The sequence below is a fragment of the Octodon degus genome, unplaced genomic scaffold, assembly GCF_000260255.1.
Source record: "Octodon degus isolate 3935 unplaced genomic scaffold, OctDeg1.0 scaffold00115, whole genome shotgun sequence".
Lineage (NCBI taxonomy): Eukaryota > Metazoa > Chordata > Mammalia > Rodentia > Octodontidae > Octodon > Octodon degus.
Window position 1 is genome coordinate 932,766 of NW_004524691.1, and position 24,525 is coordinate 957,290.

General features: G+C 35.7%; 1 protein-coding gene across 3 annotated transcripts in view; it reads left to right on the forward strand.

The window, feature by feature from the left end:
* The window catches only part of Mme (membrane metalloendopeptidase), a 141,257-nt gene that overhangs the window by 74,997 nt on the left and 41,735 nt on the right, over positions 1-24,525 (forward strand). For all 3 annotated transcript variants that reach the window (XM_023699699.1, XM_023699698.1, XM_004639815.3), the window contains exons 4-10: positions 6,658-6,819; positions 7,754-7,834; positions 7,932-8,027; positions 8,147-8,265; positions 10,097-10,162; positions 20,333-20,467; positions 23,289-23,390. In XM_023699699.1, the coding sequence (XP_023555467.1) occupies positions 6,658-6,819; positions 7,754-7,834; positions 7,932-8,027; positions 8,147-8,265; positions 10,097-10,162; positions 20,333-20,467; positions 23,289-23,390 (761 nt within the window). The remainder of the gene's footprint in view (positions 1-6,657; positions 6,820-7,753; positions 7,835-7,931; positions 8,028-8,146; positions 8,266-10,096; positions 10,163-20,332; positions 20,468-23,288; positions 23,391-24,525) is intronic.

Genomic DNA, 24,525 nt, shown 5'->3' on the forward strand with positions numbered 1-24,525 from the left:
TCTTGCTATTTTGCTATTTTCTGCTGCCATGAACTGCTGCTCTCTGTTTTGTGCCACTCTTCCCTGGAACCAGCTGACTGTGGGCTAATACCTCCACAAATTGTGAGCTAAATAAACCTTTCCTTTCTTGATTCTGGGTGTCAGGTATTTTTTTTTTCCCAGAAATGAGAGAGAAAAGTGACCAAGACATTAACAGAAATGTCTCTTAGCCATCAGAGAAGTGATTCTGAATACAGTAGTTTGTGCTTTATACTCTAATCCAAAATAGACCAACTGGTACCTGTGGTTTTTAGGGTAAGTAGCCAAGAAAGTAAGAGAACCCTCTAGAAAATGAAAGAAGCAGGAAACAGGTATTTTTCCTACTGATGGTGCCTGTTCCCAGGGGGAACTGGATCCTCCATGGGGTATGGGTAGAGAGTCATGGATATGAAAGCCAGTGAGGCAAGTGAAAGCCTGGGGGAGAGGGCTTATATCCCAGACATGGTGAGACCCTGCAAGGATTTTCCCAGGCCTCAGAGAAGACTTGCATCACTGTAAAAATGACTTAAGCCTTGACGTGACCCTCTTGAACTTGAGAATGACAAAGCAACAGGATATATATCTGTTCCATATAAGTATGGACCTATCTTCACTTTCTCATAGAAGAACTTCCACTTCTTGTTTCCATGTTTGTCTATTGTCTAACCAGGTGATTAGAATGACCTGGTTATTAGAATTATTCAGAAAACCTTTAGAAAATGCCCAGACCTGGGCCAGCCAGATAGCTCAGCAGATTAAACCACCTGCTTAGGAAGACACAGGGACCTGGGTTCCATCCCTGGTGTGCCTTACTGGGCCCTGCCTCCGGGCCATGCTGAGATGGTGACTGAGACTGCATGTGGTGGTGTATGCCTATGATCCCAGTGCTTGGAAGACTGAAAACAGGAGAATCACTACAAGTCCCATCTGTTTAGTGAGACCCTGTACACTCTATACTAAATTTTAAAAAAGGAAAGGAAAGGAAAGGAAAGAAGAGAGAAGAGAAGAAAAGAAAAGAAAATGCCCAGGCCTACCACAAAGTCTCTGGTGTAATTGAACAAGAAAGTATCTTGGGCTTCTCAGAGGATTCATGTTTTTAGCCAGGACTGAAAAGTGCTAACCCCAAAATATATTCCTGAGATTTTTGCTCTTTTTAATCCAGTGTGCTCCAAAGATAGGTCAGGTAGGAACCCTGCTGAGACTGACTTGGAGAAATACCCATTTTGACATTCAAGTGGGCTCAGTGCCACTCCCTGTTGACTCACCCCACTGTGAGGAATTCACCTGGACAGTCTGAGTCCTGGTGCTACCTCCTGCCTTTGCCCAGCATGAGCTTCTAGGGGTGAGGCTGACATTTTGGAAGAATGGAAGCTGTGTTACTATGGCAAAGGAGAGAAGATGAAGAGAGATGGTGGGGTGGGGAGACAGAATAGGGTCATTAGAAAGGAGTTGGCACAGGGGCTGCACAAGGTTCAGCTACTTCTGGGCCTTCATCATTTACTAGGTGTTCATTTACTTAACCTTGTAGAGGCAAAATAACTCTGGGATTCAAAACAGGTCTGTTGATAGAAGAATTAAAATGTGTCCCAGCTTATGTAGGATCTCCTAATTTATATCCTCAGCATATGCTCAGTAATGAATACAGTAATTAATATTTTCCCAGATGGTAGCTGAGCTTGCTTTTAATTTCTTATAGTCAAATAAGTTGGGACAATGTTACAAGAAGATTAGTTAGGGAAAAATGACATGTCATTTATTATCAGCCCAAAACATTCAGAATTGTCATTGGTAAGACATAAGCTCATTATTAATTGAAGATTACTTTTCTTGTCTTTATGTGACTTCTCTGAAATTAAAAATAAACTTTTTTTTATTGCAAAGGCAATGCATGTTTATCTAATGCAAATTGGAAAATAAAGATAAGCAAATGTACAAAATTAAACATCTCTGTACCCTTCCTTCTAGGGATTAGTGCTGTAGGTACTTTAGCATCTCTCTAGACTTTCTGTGTTTCTGTGTAGTATGTTAAAAGCTATAGCATAATTTCTTTCACTTTATAACATCATTTAACAATAGTCCATGTCAATACATTTGCCCTCACATAATTTTTTATGTGGAATTATTAAGGTGGATAATTTTGTTTGATTTATACACCACATTTGTTTACACAGCAGTCAGAAATCCACAAACAAGGAAACATCTGAAGAACCCAGGTGTAGCTATGTGGAGAGGTTGAGTAATTCAAAACAAAGTGCAAAACAGAAAAACAATTACAACCAGGCTGACAGTTGTGTATCTGTTTCTTATAGTCCTTCTGCCCACAAGTCTACTGCTAACTTCAAAGAAAAGTCAGCACAGAGGAGGTCAGAGGATAAGGTGCAAAATGAAAATCAAATCCACGATAAGAGATTAAAGGGAGGTTGATCAAAGACCCACCATAAAAGGACTAGCCAGAGACTTGCCTTAGCCCATGGCCCCAAAATACTCATCAGAATGGAGCTCTCTTTGAAGTGATTGGAAGCACCATACTCAGATGAACTGTCTGGTCCAACGGAACTTACAGACTACCCGGGAAAGGAGTTAAAAAAGTTGGTTCTTCCCAGCTTTGCTCAACAAATGGCCTAAATACTGTTTCAAAGTGTGTTTTCATTTTGTATGCCCATTTTTGGACTGGGTCTTTAAATTTTGAGGCCCTAATTTTTTTAGTTCTTTATAAATTCTAGAGAGCAGCCCTTCGCCTGAGTGCTTATTAGTTAAGATTTTTTTTCCAAATTTGTGAGTTGTCTTTTCACTTTGTTGGTAATTTCTTTAGATGTGCAAAAACTTCTCAATAAGAGGAGGTCCCAGTTGTTAGTTCTTTCAAGTATTACCTGTGTGATTTGATTATTTTCCTGGGCATGCTAGGCAGATGCAAGGAGTTTGACTATGTTATGAATTAGGTGAGGAAGCTGATACGAGGGGAAGCCTATTCCTTTTTCTTTCTGGGAGTGTAGGGGGTATAGCTGCCTTCAGTGATCATGACTTTGTGCTGTGAGCACAGAACTGTAACCACCCCCTATATTTCATGAAGCGTATGTTAAAAGGTGTGTGGTATTTCCACAGAGGCAATAAGATGTGCTCATTAAGATGTGCTCATTATTCTCCTTGTTCATTCTTGTTCATTGCTAGTTCATTGCTTTTCTGAGTAGGAGTTGATGGAACTCTGTGGTGTTGTGCCATAAACCATCCCTTTCCCCAGAGAGCAGCAGAAGAAAATAAAAGTGCTTCCCAAATGGCACCAGCCTCTACAACATTCATTTTAAATTTCTCAAAGAGAGTTGTGTGAAATTACTAAAGATATGTTCTTAGGAGATCTTTGATTAGCATACCCTTTCATCCTCCAATTTTCTGGAGGGCAGTTGTTTTGTTTTATACTTCTGCTTTACTTGAATGTCTATGTATTTCAGGTACTCAGTTTTACTTTTCAAGTGACTTCTTTGTCTTTCAGTTTGCTATTCTTTACTTGAGGTGCTAGATTTTGCCCCAAAAGGTCTTGGTTAAACTCTGTAAAGAAACTAAACAGTGCATTCCCTACCTTAAGGGAGCCACAGACCAGGAGAAAAAATAATAAATTTATACTCAGAAAATGAATAGGATACTAGCTGATATGAGATGATCTTACATGACAGAGGAGAATTTGAATTGATCTTTTTAAATAGTAAAATTTGCCTGTAATTCCAATACTCTAGGAGGCTGAGGCAGGAGGATTACAAACCAGCCTATAAAAATTGCAACTAGGTAATATCCTATCTCAAAATAAAAGATAAAAGGTTGGGATGCAACTCAGTGCCAGAGTCTTGATTTCAATCCCCAGTACTGAAAGAAAAAGGTTCTTAAATTTCAGAAGTTGAAAAGGCATACAAACATATACTAGGAGTGGCTGGAACAACACACAATGTTACAGGAGTGGAAAAATATAAGAGATTTCTGAGCAGAAAGTAAATACATTTCATTGAGACAGACAACATCATGTGAGAAAGCAGAGGATAGCTTTGTTGATCAAGGTTAGAATATGCTATGCAATCAGCATTTTGTTATTAATATAGAAGGAAAGTATCTAAACCCTTGGAGTGGAACAGCATCCTGAAATGCTTTGTGAAACTTAACATACCTGTAAAGTGCAGGGTTGGTGGATGGAAAGAGGCCTGGGGCCACATTTTGAGCACAGGAACACAGAATTAACTCCTGAGACAGAAGAAAGCAGGAGAAATGGGAGGACTCTGGTGACAACAAAACAAGAACTGATCTGACTTGTGGAATCAGGGGACAAGGATGTGGAGGAGGAGGAAGGAGAGGACTCATTTGCTTGTAAACATAATTATACCTTATTATCTAGGTACTACATGATGGGCATACGGAAACATCAACAATACCAGCATAATGGTTAGGTGCATAGAACACATGTCCACAACGAAAAACACAAAGCTAACTCATGCAAGCCTTCAAGACTGGGGCAATGAACTTTGAAGAGTTCAGAGAAAAAATTAATACATACAAGCTTAAGAGAAGAGATAGGCAGAAGTAAACTTTGAATAATGGGCAGACTTTGTTGTTTTGTTTTTATGTATTTAGTACAAGGCCTACAGGGTCTCACTATGTAGATCGGACTCATAGTGATCCTCCTGTTTTCAGCCTCCCAAGCACTGGGACTATAGGCATGAGCCATCATACCCAGTCTCAATTGCCATCTCAGCACATCCTGGGGTTGGTGCTGGCTCAGCATCCTGGGGATCAAACCCTGGTCCCTGTGTCTGCCTAAGCAGGTGCTTTAATCTGCTTAGCTATCTAACCGGCCTACAGACTTTGAAAAGAAGGGAGGAGGAAGTCAAAGCTGTGTAGTCAGAAGGACAGAAGCACAGGCCCAGGGCTGGGAAAGCACAAGAGTGTATGTGGGCCTGTTGTTGGGGACAGAAAGCATCCATTAAAATGCAGAGAAGGAAAAAGGAATGATAGTGACATATGACTAGTCCACTATAAAGTTCTGAGGTCAAGTTAAAGAGTTTATAGTTAACAGGAAATGATAATCCAGTGATGCTTTTGAACAAAATTGTGGCCAGTGCAAAAGGTCTTTGGGAAATGGAAGTCAAAGGGCACAGAATATACAAAAGGATGGGATAGTAGTGTCATGGTGACTAAATGGGTGACTTTTAATCAAAACAGGATGAGAATATAGCCTCCATTAATGTTGATTATGGAAAGGTAAGTTACAGAAAAGGCGAGAAGGAATTATTATGACCAGGGAAAAGGAGAAATTCAGAGTTTTACTCAAAATTGAAAAACTGGGAGGCTGTACACCAAAGCATAAAAGTAAGAAGAGGACTGCTTTGGAGGCAACCTTAAATTTAACGATAATATGAAGGCAATGGAGTTTGAGGTACTCATAAGCAAATATGTCCAGAAGAAAGCTGGAAGTGAGGGCATGCATCTCAACTGGAGAACGGATTGAACATATCAAGTTGAAAACCCACACAGCTCAGCAATTGCTTGAAGTATTTTTAATTAGTTAATTAATTTAGAAGGTAGAGTTCTCTCAAAAGTTTGAGAATTGGGGCTGGGGAGATAGCTCAGTGGAATAAGCACTTCCCTGGCAATTGCAAGGGCCTGAGTTCAACCCCCGGTTCTGAAAAAAAAAAAAAAAAAAAAAGTTTGAGAATTTATAAAATCTTGATATGGATGGATTCTCAATTATTGTTTAGTTTCCAATGGAAAACATTCCAACTTCTTATGAGAAATATGGTGAGGAGGACTACAGCAGGGTTTCTTCTGTTTCAGTGTAGACTTTGTGGGCATCAGGCCATAGTTTGATCCTCCACAGTCAAAATTCATATATTCCACATATTTCTCAGTGCAGCACCTACTAGAGTCAGTGTCTTGTAATTTATGCATAAGCAGTGCTGGTTAATTTGCATTTTTATTATAGTTCTTAAAAATAAAAAGGCCAAACATAAGAAAAACCAACAAGCTTACAGTCAATTTTATAATGATGGACTCTACATAAACAAATGCAAATCAGATATAAATTTGAATTGCAAAAATTTTCATTAGCACGATCCTAGTAGTAAGAACTGACTTCAGATCCTTACTAGGATGATAAAAATCTATTAGCAATCCTTTATCCTTTGGAGTCTCAGAAATATTTCAAAAATCACCTTGGAGAGTAAAGTTGACAACTAGAAGTTATAAGAGTGACAAATTTTATATGTTAACAGGCCCAGGATAAAAAAAGCAAAGTAGATCTGTATTTTTGTCTCTTCTGAAATAGCCACTAGCTAGAAACTCAGGGTGGGTTTTGTGTTGGGGGGAGTGTCGGGGGGGGAGAGTCTTGAAGACATACTGGAGGAAGGAGGGGCTGGGAGACTCAGGATGAGAGGACAAAGACCATTCTAGAATAAAATTAGCCAACTATAATAAAGGAGAAAGGGACTCAACACAAATAATCATCAGGCCACCAGAACGAACAAATATATAGGTTTTTTAAAAAGGAGAATTAATTTAATTGAAATGATCATAAAAGGAAACAATATGCCCCTTCTTTTCCCTTTCTAGACTATTTAAGATATACACCCTTCACTTTATCTAATTCTTGCTCTGTTCTTACAGCCGCTCGACTGATCCAGAACATGGATACAACTGCTGAGCCCTGTGCAGACTTTTTCAAGTATGCCTGTGGAGGATGGTTGAAACGCAATGTCATTCCTGAGACCAGTTCCCGTTACAGTAACTTTGACATTTTAAGAGATGAGCTGGAAGTAATTTTGAAAGGTTAGTGGTGATTGTGTCAGAGTTCTCTCTTCCTCTACTCATTTTTTTTTAAAGATGCAACTGTTAGCCATTGCAGTGAAGTTGCAAAAGATTAGAATTGATAATTTCTGCTGAATTAGTGAACTACCATGGAGTCACTGAGTGGTAAACACTGAAGTGGGTGTGTCAAAATCTCACTTCTGTTCTGATTTGCAGAATCACACAAGATAAAGATCTTTCAGCCCCAGTAATGGTATCTTAATGTCATTATACAAAGAGGAACATTAAATGACTCCTACTAAAAACTACTCTGCCATTTTTCCTACCCTAGCCATATATTAAAGTTATTATAACATCTTATTGTAGTTTGCCTTCCATGAAAAGTTGAGTGTCTTCTCTAGTGCCTATTATCTCCATCTTCTGTTCTCTTCTCTTCTAGGAGTTACTTTGTAATATACATATATATGTATATATATTTGTTATTTTTAATATTCAATCAAACAAAGCAATTCATTTACTTCATTTGCAAAATAAACAGCAAAACACGAATTTCGTTATTTACCCACTGTCAAAAGAACTATTCATATTAAATCCCAAATTCCTCTAAATTAGTATTTATTTTCATTTTAATTTTAATTTCAAGAGAAAACTGCTATCTAAACAAGCAGTGTATATCACTACACACACACATGCACATGAGCGAGCACACACACACACACACACACACACACACACACACACACAGATAATGTAGGCAAAAGGCTTTCATCAAACATTCCCTAAATGAAACTACTTTAATGCTATGATCTGTCTGATGAGGAGTTTGACCTTTCTGATGGGGTTTTGTAATAAAGAAGAACAAAAGCAAGTTTTTACCGAACCTATTTTGAAAATGTGGATTTCAACTACAAACAAACAATTATACTGATTCATTTTATAAAATGCCTTATTTCAGATGTCCTGGAGGAACCCCAAACTGAAGATATTGTAGCAGTGCAAAAAGCAAAAACACTGTACAGGTCTTGTATAAATGAATGTGAGTGCTTCTCATTTTGATCGCATTAGGAGTGTGCATCCATTGAAGCACAAATTGTGTAGACTTCATATTGAATTCTTTTTCATTGTTTTCAAAGCTGTTATTGATAGTAGACGTGGACAACCTCTACTCAAGCTGTTGCCAGATATATATGGTTGGCCAGTGGCCACAGAAAACTGGGAACAAACATATGGTAAGGCAATTTTCCACTCTTTTAATAAATAATTAACAAATAATTTCCACATGAAATCTATTATAGTGTCATTAAGGAAGCAAACCTTCTAAAGATACCTTTCACCTTTTTTGCTTTAGGTACTTCCTGGACAGCTGAAAAATCAATGGCACAACTGAGTTCTAAATATGGGAAAAAAGTTCTTATTAATTTTTTTGTGGGTACTGATGATAAGAACTCTACATATCATATAATTCATGTAAGTTTGTGTCAGACATCCAGAGTTATCTTAAACTGTAGTAAAATGCCCATGTTTATTGTTATTAATCTTCAGAAAATAATGCTTATTTTCATCTTAAGTGTAAAGGCAATGGGTAATAACTTCTTGCTCTATCTCTAATACTCAGGGACTCAATTTTGAAACTATTTTCTTAATGTTGTATTACAGTTATTTGCCTCTTACTTCTTTCTTTTTTTTTTTTTTTTTTGGCAGAACCAGGGATTGAACTCATGCCCTTGAGCTTGCCAGGAAAACACTTATTCTACTGAGCCATCTCCCCGGCCCTTTGCCTCTTACTTCTACTATCGCTGTTTTAGATGTCTCTTCTTACTTTAAATTAATGATAAGAAATGCTCCCTGCCTCTTCTATTGAGAAAATGTCCCTGGTTTCTTATGTTTTGTGAAGGAAATCATGCTTCCATTTATAGAATTAATGTGTGTCTGTAAGCCAAAATTCTCTTATTGATTTTTTTAAAAGTATATAAGGAGGGACTTTGAATATAATTTTGATACTCACTAGAGAGTATCTGTACATTCTCCTTAGTTGAGGTAAATAAAATGCCCTTCTCTTTAAATAGTTTTATTTAGATTGTGTAAAATTTAAACCATTTATTTTAGGGTCATCTAAGATGAGATCAATGAATGTGTTTAGAATCAACTAAATATTCTATTGTGTTTTTATGTAGTCTTCTATCAAAGAAATTACATGAAAAACACAGGTCACAGAATCATATTTATGTCACTATTGAATGAATCTTTATGGTCATTTTAAGTAAAAGCCTGAAAGCAGCTGAACCTGACTCTTTCTTACAACAGAATCCTTTTTTGTGTTCCAAGCACTTTCCCTGATTTCTCAAATGCCAGCATCCCACATGACCACCTTGAATTCGGGAATTTGTAGAAAGCGCAGAGCCCCTGATATGAAAATGCCTTTTCACTCTTTCAACAGTGTTTTTTGGGACATTTCCTGCGAATTGCCCTGGCCTCCCCAGAACTACTGGGATCCTCATTTTAACTCAAAAAGCTCTGGTTTGCCCTGCACCCAATTTGCCATGTCATGCATAGGAAGCAGCCTCACAGAGGTGAGTGTGCTCTGTGTGCTCTTCCATCAGTACTTGAGGAGGAGCAGACACAGCAGAGCAGCACTCAGTCTCCTTCTTTAGAGGCTGGTTACACGTGCTGAAATCCTTCCAGGCAAAGTGACTTGGAAGAGAGCTAAAGAGATATAGTCTCCATTCTTTTATGGTAGAAGATCTCAGGGAACATCTTAGGAATATTTAAACTAATTAAAAACTTTAAAGTTGTCATAAAACTTTTCTCTAGCATTTCCAGAACCCAACCAAATAAACTTGAAGGATAGATCCTCTCCAAACAATAATAGTGAGTCTCAACTAAGGGTGGAAGTAAATCAAAATATCCCCCAGGGTCATACTGGAATGTTCTGAAGCAGCAAGTCCTATAAATGGGCAGATTAGAAACCCCTCAATGATAGAATCTGACGTGCTTTCATTCACCTGCATCTTCTGCTCTATAATAAAAAATCCTTCCTACTTTATATTTTGGTAAATTTCCTCGATTTTCCATTAACATGTGCCACAAAATTCCTCCAGATTATTTAAATGCTCTTGAGTTTACCACTCATAAGTACCAAAGAAAAAACATTTCCTAAGTATGTACTTAGTTTCTGATTATTTCCCTCATAAGTATCAAGAAGACTGTGTTTTTATGCATTTACAAAGAGGAACGCTTATTGTCCAACTGTTTTTTTATATATGCAAAATGTTTTACTTTCTTTGATTTTTTTAAATAGTTTGACCAACCTCGACTTGGTCTCCCTTCCAGAGACTACTATGAATGCACTGGAATATATACAGAGGTAAGTGAAAGAAAGAGGGAAAGAGAAATAACCAAAAGCAAACTACAGAACTACATGGTGTAAAGTTATAAATAATCAAAAAGACTAGACACAAATTTTAAATAGCTTATGTTCTTTTCTCAGGACAATTACAGTCACACATAACAATTTTCTATAATTAGTAGAATTAACATCCTTCATAGAGTGGTAGGTAAAGAAATAAGGAAACTTGAAACTGTGTATCCTGATTCTTAGTGTTTAAATCACATGACTCATTTTGAAAAGTTAACTTTAAGTGTTTTAATGCACCTGAAAATTGAATAATTTAAAAATAATCTGATTTATTATAATACAAAGTGGTAGCATGATCAGAGATTGACAGAGCCAATGAGAAACACCCTTCCAGAACTTTCTGACTTCACCTTCCAAGAACTGTGCAGACAGTGATATTCACCTTCTGTTTCTCATGTTGGTCTGTGAGCTCATGGGTGTCATGTTCCACAGGACTGTATCTCATAGTGTTCAGCCTGACACAGATGTACTTTTGATTCCTGGTAGATAAAAATATAATGTTGAATATTATTAGGCATTAGTTCCATGGATGCGTTCTTCATAATTACTTTATAGTTCAGAATCAAGTTAGATTTACCTGTGATGATCTTAATGGGTCACAGTGTGTTGGCATGACTGAAATTCCTTCTTAAAGCTATTGGCTAAATATGTTTTGCTAGTATTTTTTGCTTATTAAATTCAGATAACATGGAATAAGTTGTCTTTTGTGAATGGGTAGCCAACATTGAAATGAAGAAATTAATAATGCAGCATATTTTCAAAATTAATCTCTCAGATAATCAGACAAGTATGGAATATTTGGGTTATCTAGTTACTGTTGGGTTGGAGCAATTGGCTTTAAAAATTGTCCAGCTGTTTCCTGTTTTGACTCTGAAACAAACTGAGAAAATTTGTCTTATCATGCTGTATTATCTATCTATCTATCTATCTATCTATCTATCTATCTATCTATCTATCTATCTATTTTTATGTATTTAGTACAGGATCTACAGAGTCTCACTGCACAGATCTGGACTTGTAGTGATCCTCTTGTTTTCCGCCTCCCAAACACTGGGATTATAGGCACACATCACCACGCCCAGTCTCAGTCACCCTCTCAGCATGCCCCGGGGGCAGGGCTGGCACGGCACATGGGGGATTGAACCCCAGTCCCTGCTTCTGCCTTTTAGGATTGTACCCTTAAATATGAGGTAGTTTTAAAATCCAACTTTTGCTCAAAATCTTCAATAATTTTATGTTACTTATATCAAGTTATATAGCTGGCAGTCAATTTTTAATTTTGTCAAATGCTTATTCTACATCTATTGAGATCATCAAATGGTTTTTTTGTCCTCCATTTTATAATATGGTGTTCCTGTTTTATTGATTTATGTATATTGAATCATCCTTGTAGCCCTGCGACAAATTCCACTTGATTGTGATTGTTGGTCTTTTTAATGTGGTGTTGAATTTGCTTTGCTAATATGTTGTTGAATTTTGCATACATTTTGAATCTGTATTCATCAGGGATATTAGCCTATAGTTCAGTTTTCTTGTAGTGTCATTATCTGGCTTTGGTGTAGGGAAGGTTTCATAAAATGAGTTTGGAAATATCTCCTTTTCTTAATTTTTTGGAAGAACTTGAGAAAAACTAAGAAAGATTCTTCTTTACATGTTCAGTAGAATTTAGCAATGAAGCTAGCAAAACTAAGACATTTCACCTTCTTTTCCTGCATGCCCTGAAATTTAAGATCTTCTGATAGTACAGATGTGAAATTTATTTTTTAAACAGACAAATAATGTAACATGGACCATTTTACCCCTGGAATTGGAGAGAAATTATAGAATCTAAAGAATAAGTACAGGACAAAAACAAACTAATTCACTTATTGCTCCTTTGATCTCTTTGTGAAGAGAATACTAAAATATTTGAGTGGGGCTAAAGTACAACACAAGACGATAATCATTCAGAAAGAGAATTCTAGAGATTCTGATCCATGTTTATTTCTTTATGAATAATCTCTTACCCTCCTGTCCAGCTTGCATTCATTGGACCCTAAAACACTTAGCATTCTAATGTATAAACCATTAGTTCCATTAATTCAATCTTCACAAGTGTCAGAGATCATATTTTGTCGGTATTGAGTGGTCTCAGTACTTCAGCAGCTCTGTAAGAATATCTTGGTCATAATAAGGGGTATATACAATTATTAAAATCATTATGATTCTTCACTGCATCCTCTGTTTAGGATTGAGAATACGTATTGAATCTAAACAAATTATGGCATCTGTAGACGAACTACAATAGTCAGTCTAGAAAGGACAAGTGATACAGAATGGGACCTTCACCAGACAAAAGCATACATATTCATCATATCTTTTCTTAATGAAAAACTTAGTAAAATGAGTTAATCAAGAAGTATAATAATCTTATACTGAGTCTCTCATTGAAGACAGAGCTCTAAGGTATTCTGATTATCTAAATGATAAGTTAATAACACATTACTCTCCAAAAGATAAAAGTATTTAGATTCAAAACAAAGACACACATTTTCATACTATACAAAGCAATAAGAAAGATATACATCACCCCTAAAAGAAAATCATTGCCATTCTTGGTATTTTACTATGCAGCCTACCAAAGACAGTGCTCAAGAGGAAAGAACAACTGGAATGAGGGAGAGAAGAAAAGAAATAAAGAACAAAGAACATTTTATATGTAAAATAACTAAGATACTTGAACTACTAATTTCTGTTGGATTATTGAAAAGAAAAGTTAATGCCTAAATGTTTGATTAATTTTTGCTTGCCTATGTCTGGTAATCTGAACAACTTCTTAGAAGATAACAAAATGCAGTATAAAAACCATGTTACTTTCCCATCATCATGTTTAGAAATTATGTACCATTTTTATTATTTTTTATTCTTTTTAAAATTAAAAAAATTGCAGCCAATCAACCACAAGAAAGTTCTTATGAGAGGAATGATGACCCTAATGTTTAAAAGTATAACTCTTCTTTAGAAAAACTTCTAAACTCTGTTTTGGCAGAGACTTGGATATGATCAAAAGCTTTGATTTCTCTCCCTTCTAAGCTAATTGTCCCTTTCTTACTTTTAAGCTAATTGTTACTCAGCAAGGCTAATTGTTCCTTTGTTCCCCTGTATAAGAAAATCTGTAGGTTAGCAATCCAAAATATTTGAGCATGAGTATAGATATAGGTAGATTACAGATATGTTTATGCTATGTGATGTGTGTCTGTCTGTAAAGGCAGAATAGGATAGTGCAGTTAAAAAATTCAGGGGCTACTTTGTATGCGCCAATGACAGGCCTTCATGCAGTCACCCACACATAGACACAAACTTCAAGGAGAGCTTGATTTTTTTACTTCTTTGTTTATACACAAACAAATATATTCTTTAACAGAGTATTTCGTGGCTAAAACAAAAGGGAGAAAACCACGAGTTTAGAACTGGGTATCTGAGGAGGGAGCATAAGAGTTGGAGATTAGAATCTATGAGACATAATACTGCAGTCTGTGGCACAGAAGCAGTCCTGAGTTATATGGAGTAATTTGGAGCTTTTACAAAATATGTGGGTAAGTAAGACAGGAAGATGGCTTAGTGCTATACCTAGAAAAGAGTGCAAGCTGAGACACAGCAGTCCTTTAATTGAATGACTGAAAACTGGAACTGAGATTAGACCTTACATATAGTTTTACTTTTCTACTCACCTCTAATACAAACTGAAAGAAATAGCTCAGGCCTGGAGTTAAGAAGTGCTGCTGAAACGAAATGAGTGAAAAGCACTTAATATGCTTGAAATTGAAGTTTATTCTTTGCTATTGAGATTCTACCATGTAATAGAGTTTTCTAGGCATTAAGAATGCCAAGGAAACAACATTCATGTTCTAATGGGAGGAGATACAAAAAGAAAAAACATATAAGTAATTTAAGGCAGTAAGATAAATTGGCCAATGCGGCAGTTTTGACCTGCTCCATTTCTGAACTGGGCCAGTTAACCCCTTCTTAGACATGCTGGTGGTTCCCTGTTCCTGGAAAGTCACCATATTGATGGTGAACTTAGTGTGGACACTTGATGGGCATTGTGAGCTGCAGCCCAGAACCCCTGGACTGAAGCAGTTCTCCCAGTTCAGCCTCACAAATTTCTGAGGCTATAGGCATGCACCGCCATGCCTGGATATAGTAGGATAATGAGATAATGTTATAAATGAAGTAAAATGATTGTGTAATAACTAATGATTGGGAGTACAAGGGGCCTGTGTCCACTGCTCTTTGCAGAATGCATCGTAATGAAAGCAGAGATCAGAGAAGGCCACATAGTATTTTGGGGTTTTTAAAAATTAATTTTATTGAGAAACAGCAATGAGACAGTTTCAAAGCTGATTAATAGGACAGTTTCAATAATTAATACATTGCATAGTGTTATCTTCTTAGTGGTTATTCATAGTACAAGATGCAGACATGATATCCTGTCCAAATACTATTAGTACAAATCTTTCTTCTCATTGAATTAAGAGAAAGTAACTGTATATCTATCCTATTTTGTATATACAAATACAAAATGGTCCTTCCTCTGTATCCCCTTTTTTGTTTAGTTTTGTTAGAGATGGGTATTCCATTGCCATTCAAATATTGTAGGTATGTAAATTCAGCAAAATAATTGAATATAGTCCAGTGGTCCATAATAGTAGTGGGTTATCCATAGGACTGGCAATGTCAGAAGTTGTTGACTTGAGCCTTTCACAGCTCACTGTATTAATATGGCTTTACTTTTTAAACCTCATTTTTATACTTTTCTGCTGGATTGTTAAGACCAAGATAAAGTGAGATCTATATAACAAGAAATGTAACTTTTTTAGCTGATAAGGTCAGTCAAGTACCCTCAGCATTTATCCTGTAACCCTGTACCGCAGTTTGCACATCCTTTGTCAGTGTCAGCCATGTAGATGAGTCACAGCCATTGCTTGACCAGTTTAATCTCTGTGAAAGACTGAGAAAATGTTTTCTCTCCAATGACTCTCCTTAGACACACACTACATCATCGATCATGTTGCTCTGTGGCCCCATAATCTTGATCAGAAAATTTGGGACACAAGTGAGTTACATGATGTTACCTTATAGGTTCTTCCGTGTCCTGAGTCTTCACTGATGTTGAAAGCCTATGGCCAAAATGTTGGCTCTCCTTGCAGTCCTTCTTTTTCTCTAATTTTTGGTCTTCAAACTTAGGTTGTTACCCCTCCAGGAGAGAAGTTTATTCTTACCCTACAGCATATACAGTTGGGTATAACCTCACTGTCTGTCTCAAAATCAAACATCTTAGATAGCCAAATCCTAGAAAAAATCAAAATGCCCATCACCTGAGGAATGGATGAAAAAGATGTGGTATTTTTATACAGTGGAGTATTACTCAGCTATAAATATTGATAAACTTGAAGCATTTATATTTAAGTGGATGCTACTTGAAGATATAGTCATAAGTGAAATAAACCAGACCCACATGTGTAAACATCATATAGTCTACCTAGTATAAGAAATCAAAAGAATAAATACAAATAGAAATAACACAATTAAAAGGAAAGTGAGAACTTGAGGATCAGGCAATGAGGAGAGGGCAAGGAGAAATGCTGGGGAAAATGACAGGAGCAAAGCCTTACATTTATATGCACAAGATGGGTAAGGTAATGATCCTGAGAAACCTCAGCTACATAGTATTTTGGAAGAAAAGCAATGGTGGACTCAGAAGGCAGCAAGTGAGGTATAGAAATGTGAAAAAGATCTATGATAGCCTTTATAGGAGTTTCTCTCATTTCAGGGAAAAGGTGTACTTTAAAATACCATGCCAGCATGTCCATAAATGCATAGAACAAGCCTCACTGTTTAAAACAAATCCACAAGAGAAACTAGTTGCCTCATTTTCTCCTTTCTGGCCAGCAAATGATCAGTAATTCAGAAGATTTTAGCCAGCCCTGGTATCTATATTTAATAAAACATACAAAGTTACTTTAACTTGAGACCTAGAGAACATGACAAGAAAATTTGGAGAGATTGGACAAACCCAATTTTGAAATGGTCTACAAGAAGCTTCTAAAATCAATGGGTTCATAAAATGTGAAGGTATTTTAGTGATATACATAGGAAAGAGTGTATGCAATACTGTTAGAAGTTCTTATATGACTCTCTGGGATCTATTTTAAATGCCACAAGAAGTCTTCATACTTGGCCAAGGTAAATTCTTTTGAGTCTTGTATTCTCCTGCCCTATAGTCATGCTTGGCTTCAGGCTGTGTCTCACTGACAGTCCCAGGAATGCTGTGGGACTGTGTGATTTTGCAGCCCTTCTGTGTGGAACAAGTCTTTCTGTGTTGGCAGCTGCATGTTGTTTAACATTCTGCTTAAACTAAGAAAGGTTCTCAAACCTTTTGGATAGGAAATATCTTTCCTGCTTGGTGTCCCTGTGTGCTCCCCCAGAAAACTTCCTGTGTAATACTTAAATATCCTCCAGGGTTGGTGGCTAAAAATAGCACAGTTCTGTGACTTCTCTGTTACTTTTCTGCTGTGCATTATGTAGGTTTTCTTTGCAGAAAGAGAAAGACAGACAAATGGTAAAAAGCTAGGTGTCTACAAATGAAATTCCTGACCAATAGGTAGCTAAGATACTCAGATATCATCACTCTAACTGTAAATCTTTCATTTTTTCTCTGGGTCTTGCTGTCAGTCATTAATGATGATTAATAGCACAGAAGTGTGAAGGAAACTGGTCAAATGGCATTGCTTTCTTCTTCTTTGATACCTCTAACAAATAGCAGCTTTTGTCTACATAGAAGAATTGCCACTTCTAAAGAGTCTATTTATGAATACAGTTCCTGGCATGCAAAATGAAGACAGTTCTAGTGAGAGTAATAACCCATGTTTATGGTAATCATAAATATTATCTCATTAATAGTATGTGATCTAAAATATCATAAGATTGATACTGTATGGATTTTTTTACTCTATGGATTTTACCCAAATGTTTAAAACAATCGTTCCTTTGAAACTGCTTTACAAGAGATAAGACTTTTTTTTTTTAAAAAAAAAGAAAGGACTATATAGATGTGTGGGGTTTGTTGGTTCTTTTACACCCAAAGGATCACTCATTTACTCTGTCATCAAAGAATCTGACTTAAGCCTGTCAAAATGATGGCTGAGTCTGGCCCCTCTGCTAGTAAGTGAATGTGCTCTCAGTTACAAAAAATAAAAATTAAATTTAAATTTTAAAAGCATCATGGCCAGTATTAATATGCTGAGCTGTAAAAGGCTCAACTCAACAAATTCTGACAATTACCAGTTCTGCTGATAACCCATTATATTATGGACTATATTGGGTTATTTTGCCGAATTCAAGTACCTACAATATTTGAACTGGCATCAAGTAAGAAAAGGTCCTTTGAAGACTTCTAATATGGCTTCTCTAACAGCAATGGAACACCCATCTCTGACAAAACAAAACCAAAAGGGGGATATAAGCAAAGGACCATTTTGTAGCGAAAAAATACATATATATGTACATATAAAATAGGATAGATATACAGCTACTTTCTCTTAGTTATTGAAGTTATTGAGAAGAGAGGTTTATACTAATATTATTTAGACAAGATATCGTGTCTGGGGGCCGGGGAGATGGCTCAGTAGGTTAAGTGCTTCCCTGGCAAGCACAAGGGCCTGAGTTCAATCCCTGGTTCCGCAAAAAAAAAAAAAAAAAAAAAAAAAGATATCATGTCTGCATTTTGTCCTCTGAATAACCACCAAGAAGACAACAATATACAATGTATTAATTATTGTAACTGTCCTACTCACCTGTTTTGAAACTGTTTCATTGCTATTTTATTTTCTAATGAAAATGAATAAAAAATAAGAGGAAAAAAATAAATAAAAATATCATGGCCAATGTACTGTCTTTTCCAGTGTACTATTTAAGAAAGAAAAATTACAAACTTAAGGTAGAATTAATTGTGGTTTACAAAAATGGATTTAGCTGCAACAGTAAATTTGGATTTTACAACAATTTGATACATTTGGAAGCTGCAGGATATTAAACCATGTGTTTTAATCAGTCGCAATGGGCTGTTACCAGGCTAGAACGTATCAAAAGAAGTAGTGTGCTTCATATAATTATTTTCAGTATTCAGGCATATCAGAAATTAAGGCTGTCACATACTACAAGTTTCCTAAGAAATGTTAACCAGCTTTACAGTTTTGCAGGACCAGGCTAGAAGCATCATCTAAAGTTCTCGAGTTTGCTTTACACTAAAGTTCTACGATTTTAAATGAAACTGTAGGAATAAGGATATTGAAATAGAACCAGTTAGCAGAGTCAACAAAGTACCACAAGAGGAATCTTCTTATTGTTTTTTCACCTCATTAGCAATAAAGCATCTCATATAGTAAAGAAAAATCTCAGTAGAATGTATTGGAAAATTCAAATGAAATCCTTCATAGTGAAGAGTAATTCCCCGCTGAAAGAAGATAGATTTATATCCTTTGAAATATGATTAATTCAAAAAGCTGCATGCTAATACTTTGGAATAGCTGATCTCAGGGGGCATGATCTTAGATGTACTTATTTACTTCAAAGTAAATCAAGAATTCAGATCACTTTCTAATACGAAAAAATATCGTCGGTAAGAAGATATATGAAATTATCTTTTTATTCCTGTTACCTTAGTGATTAGGTTTTCAATATGTATTCACAGCCAAAAATAGTTCATTCTATTGAGTAGCATATCCACAGATAGAGATATGACAAGTCCTAGCATTACAGGTGCTCATGAAAAGAAAGAGCTCCTCTCTTCAGGAAACTGTCTGATAGCATTTAATAAAGGTCACTAAATGGCAATATGTAAATCTCTAGACTTTCAAATTGGCAATTGAAACGTTTTGCTTAGGTTTTTGCTTGATAACATATTTTATTTCCCTATCAGTTTAGGTTTGGTAGCAAGCTACTGTAAATTCAGATGTGTCCTTGCATTCATGATGAATGTTAGGCTGCCATGTATGCTTATGGATATAAAACACCTTCATACCAATGTTTAAAATACATTTCCAAGTTATACGGCCTATTTTTCATGAACATAGTTGCTAGTTTTGTCAATAGTAAAGCTACTGCCAGTACCTTAAATTTTGAACGAATTTAGATAAGCTTATTTTTTAAATTGATGATAGAAACTAATAGCTAATGAGTAGTAATGGTTGAGACTTACTAAAAGTAGAATGAGATTTTCTGATTTTATGTCCCTGAACTTAAATAAGACATTTATGTATTCTGTATTTGGTTGGCAATTTAACTAGTTTATACTTTACTTTTACACACTAAACTGTATATGAAAATAAGCTGTAAAGAAATACAGTTCTCAGGGGCAGGGGAGATGGCACAGTGGAATAAGCGCTTCCCTGGCAAGTGCAGGGCCTGAGTTCAATCCCCAGTTCAGCCAAAAAAAAAAAAAAAAAAGAAATACAGTTCTCAGAAGAAATCTGAAATCTAAACCTGTCATGTAGTACAATTTGACAGTAATGGGAGCATTAGGGAATTAACTAAAACCTGCAGGCTTGTGCTGGAGCAGCTCCAAGAGTAATCTCATTAAAAAAATTACTGCTTGACCTGAGGAGACAGATATGAAGATATCCTCATCATATTATATGAATTTGTGGCTATCTCTTCGTAACTAGCTGAAGAGATAATTATGTAGGAGCATAGAGAACCTAGAGAAACATTTCAGTGAAGAAACACATTATTATTCAAGGAAAATATTATCATTACTTATTGAGTATTTTATAGCTGAATTCTTATAAAGAAAACAACTTGATGGAAAATTTAAAATTTCATGATTTCCATGACCAAAAGACTGCAAATTACTTACCACTTTCAAAGTGCTACTTTGCTCATCTGCTTTATGCTCTAATTAAAGCATTGACCTTCTGAGAACCTGTGCAGGTCATTTCTTTTAGAACTTAGGAAAACATTTCTATTTGACTGTGTTTTCTCTGCTAGAAAAATTAATATTGAATTAAGGAAAACATTTTAATATAAGGTGTCATCATGAATATTTAGGTTAGTCAACAATTTATTATTTATTTCTTGCAGGCTTGTGAAGCATATGAGGATTTTATGATTTCTGTGGCCAAATTGATTCGTCAAGAAGAAGGATTGTCTATTGATGAAAACCTACTTTCTTTGGAAGTGAAGAAAGTTATAGAATTGGAAAAAGAAATTGCCAATGTAAAACACATTTTTCTGATATCCTGAATAATGTCAAATTTTTTTTTTTGCTTTTCTATTATATTTTAAGGGTAAAAGTGTAGCTTTAACCAAGAAATAAAGAAGCATAGCATATCAGTGGGTCATTGACTTCAAAAGAATATTTGAAACTATAGAATTTTATAGTAAATGATTCCTGACATCCAAAAGACACACTAAATTTGACAAATATTAAACTAGATATACTTAATTGCCTACTATAAGTAGATGACATTAAACTCTTAACATTTACTGTTAAGCTATTGTCAATACCCTTAACATTCATGAAACATTCAAAGCTGTTTTAGTTTTTGTAAGTTTATCTTAAAATTTAAAGTGATCACAAAGATTATCTTGATACCTGTACTAAGAAATATTAGCCTCTGAGTATGGTCATTGGGCAATGTGATACCACTGAGCTCAGACTGCAAACTGGTGAGTTCAAGGAGAATCAGATGGGAAGAACTTAGTAAGAAAGCCAACAGTATGTTTGTTGCATCTCTGCTGGCTCCACATAAGCCCGTGGAATCTGCACTGACATTTTCTTCTTTCATGGTTCTTTCATAAAAACCCACGATCCTAAGCAAGAAAATTCCAAGTAACATCTAGGTTACTGGTAGAACTCATGCACAGATTCAGTCTTGAACCCACAGAATTCTCTGAAATTGTGGATAGTCACAGCCACCCTGAGATGCTCATCTGCTCCTCACTACCATCTAGCTTCATCAGTCTTGAAGACTAAAGATTTTGGAGGGCAATTCTAGTTTCCCTGAAGCCACAAGGAACCAAAATGCCATACTTAGAGCCAGACTGCTTGGATCTGTAGCTGGATGAATAGCAGTTTGAAGGGTTTTTTTAAAATTTATTTATTTATTTTTTTTTTTTATTTTTTTTTTTTGCGGAACCGGGGATTGAACTCAGGCGCTTGCACTTGCCAGGCAAGCACTTATTCTACTGAGCTATCTCCCTGGCCCCAGTTTGAAGGTTTATATGTGGTTCTGTGTTAGGAACAGAATTGCTAAAGAACAGTTTCCTGCTTGGATTTCAGCAATCTGTTTTTTCCTAGGCTATGTCTTCCTTTGACAAGTGTTGGCTCCGTAGAGATGGTTTCATTTTATCCAGAATTATCTGTGAATAGATTTTCTACCCTATCTTAGACTTTGAGATTGGCATGGGTTTTTGGTTACCTCAGCATAATCTGTGTATCTCTATCCAGGTGCAATGTTGCTTTATATGCAGGAAATGTTCGGTAGTAATTGCTTTGTTTTAGTAAGCAAACAGATACAGTACCTCCAGGGAATATTAAGCATTGTCACAAGGTAATTATACTCATCTTTAAACCTTAATCTTTTGTTCCCTTCTCACTTAAATTTGCTTTTACTCATTTCAACATCTAGATATGGACTTGCTATTTTCTTTTCTTTTAAGATTTATTGGTAAAGCATAAAACTAGATGTTGTTGATCATACGATATGAAACTAGTTAGGCAGAGTGCAGAACAGTCACTAAAGTAGAAAGCATTACCTCTCTTCTCAGCTAACCTGGTCTGCAACGTGATTGTGCTATATACTAAGAATTTTCTGTGCTACTTTCCATACTTTATTGTTGAATCCATTACACCTGAATTTTAACCAGGACTTTGAATGATAAAATGGGTATTGGAAACTTAGTATTTGAGAAATGAGATAGCGATAACAGTATCCGGAAAGGTTATGATACAAAATAGTTACAGACCCAGCTGAGCTGCCCACTGGCCACAGCCCACAGTATTGGTTATGTGGCTTGGCAGATACAAAAATATGACAAAATTGTGTATGTGTGCATGTAAGTATGCGTGTGCGTGTGCGTGTGCGTGTGTGTGTGTGTGTGTGTGTGTGTGTGGTATTACTTGCTAGGCATTGAACCTAGGGCTTTTGTACTGAGCTATATTACTAGACCATTTAGTTTTTATTTTGAGACAGGGTCTTGCTAAATCCTAAATTACATGAACCTGGCTCAAACTCTTAATCTTTCTGCATTGGAATCTCAAGAGTGCTGGACTTAGAGACAAGTGTCATCATGCTCAATCTGAAAAGATTTTGAAGAATTTGAAATTTGACATTAATCCAAATCTCTGTAACTTTTTCTGATTATACATGGAATGGTCAAAACATATAATCAAAAATATACAACAACATTTAAAATTTTTAAATGATTCTCCAAAATACTCTTCCTCACTTTAAACACATCATGCCATCATTCTTGTATCTTTCCCAAGAGTTGTACAAGACCTTTTTTGAGTGATTTTATAAGGTATGAGCAAAAGTATAGAAAATGCTGGTGCCCAGTACCGTCTAACAGAGGAATAAGCTCTTAAAACACTACAATGTGTCCTCAATTGCCTTGCTCACCAGATTGGGCAGGATGGAACTCCTGGATCTTCTTCAATGTCAAAATGACCATGAAAAGTGAATTTTTTTAGATAAGTTCAGAGCTTCAAGGCCATCATGAAACTGCAACTAAGACACAAAAAAGGAATTCCAGGACTCCTTCCAAAAGTGGGGGGAAAAAAAGATGAGAAAATTATTTCCAAATCCAGGAATTATCCAGGACAATGTGTAGTTTACTGTAATAATTTTGAATAAATTTTTACTATATTATCATACTGCATATAGAAATCTCTTAAATTTCACTTCTTTTGATATGCCAAAATAAGTACAAAATGCAACTTAGGTCAAACTGTGTTGAATCCTATATTTCTTTTTAACTCACATAAACATATTTTTCATAGTTTTAAGTTAATGATCAAAAATTATACCCATAGGCTACTACCAAATCTGAAGATCGAAATGACCCAATGCTTCTTTATAACAAAATGACTTTGGATCAGCTGCAAAATAATTTTTCACTGGAGATCAATGGAAAGGTAAGTAGCAAGTTTTATGTAGCTATTACTTTGCCATTTCCTAGAACTATAACTTGAATATACTGTTTCTAAAGTCATTAAATATTTATTTGGTGAAATCAATTGAATTTCACAGTGAATTTAGATGACATCAGACATTTCACTTCATGACAAGATGGCCACATATATTTAGCTAGAATGAATGGTAAAATTCCTTTCTTTTGGGGGGATTCTTTTCAAGACAGATATAAAATAATACCAGAAATTGTCACAGAAAAGGGTTTGAAAAAATGAGAAAATTTCTGAGGCTTTTTAAAAGTCATTTGACTTGGACTGTGCAGCAATAAAACACTAAATATTTTTAACTCCTAAAACGGGGTAATATACTCATAGAACTTTTTATCAAAGACATCTACTCGGTTTAGAAAAATAACAAGAAAATAAAATACAAAAATAAGAAATCTCGATTCTATTTACAGATTTATTTTTGATTAATAATCTCTTTTTGTCTACATATTTATTTTTGGATGTTAGTTAATGCACAGAGTTGGGAGGAAAAGAAGTATTCATAGAAAATGTGTAAACTACCAAAGTCAATCATAGAATTTTCCTTCACACTAATTCTAGTAAACAAGGACTTTTTCAAAAAGTGTAACTTATTGCATTAACCTCTATTTCTTACTTAGAAACTTTTAGTATACTATATGTTCAATAAATTCTTTGAAAGGCTTGTCAAAACCATAAAGTCAAGCATATGTCATTGGACCCCCTACTTAATAAATTATCCCTATGTGTATCCAGACAGATGAGAGTTTAAGGTATTAATAATCTAAAATGCCCTCAATTCTCATTTAGGGAGAAGTAGACAAGATTACATCTATTCACAGCTATAAGCTTAGCTTTTGAAATATAAAAACTGGATGTTTATAGGCCAATACTAATTATTTAAAATGTGTTCTTGTGTTTGCTTCATAACACTATCCCTCTCCTGTAACACTATGCTTGCATTTGAGGCAGGAGCTCACTGAAGTTATTTCTGTGTACGAAGCGTTCGAATTGCTTATTAACAAATACTCATGAAAAGGGCCAGGGAGATTGTTCAATGGAACAAGCGTTTGCCTGGCAAGCACAAGGGCCTGAGTTCAATCCCTGGTTC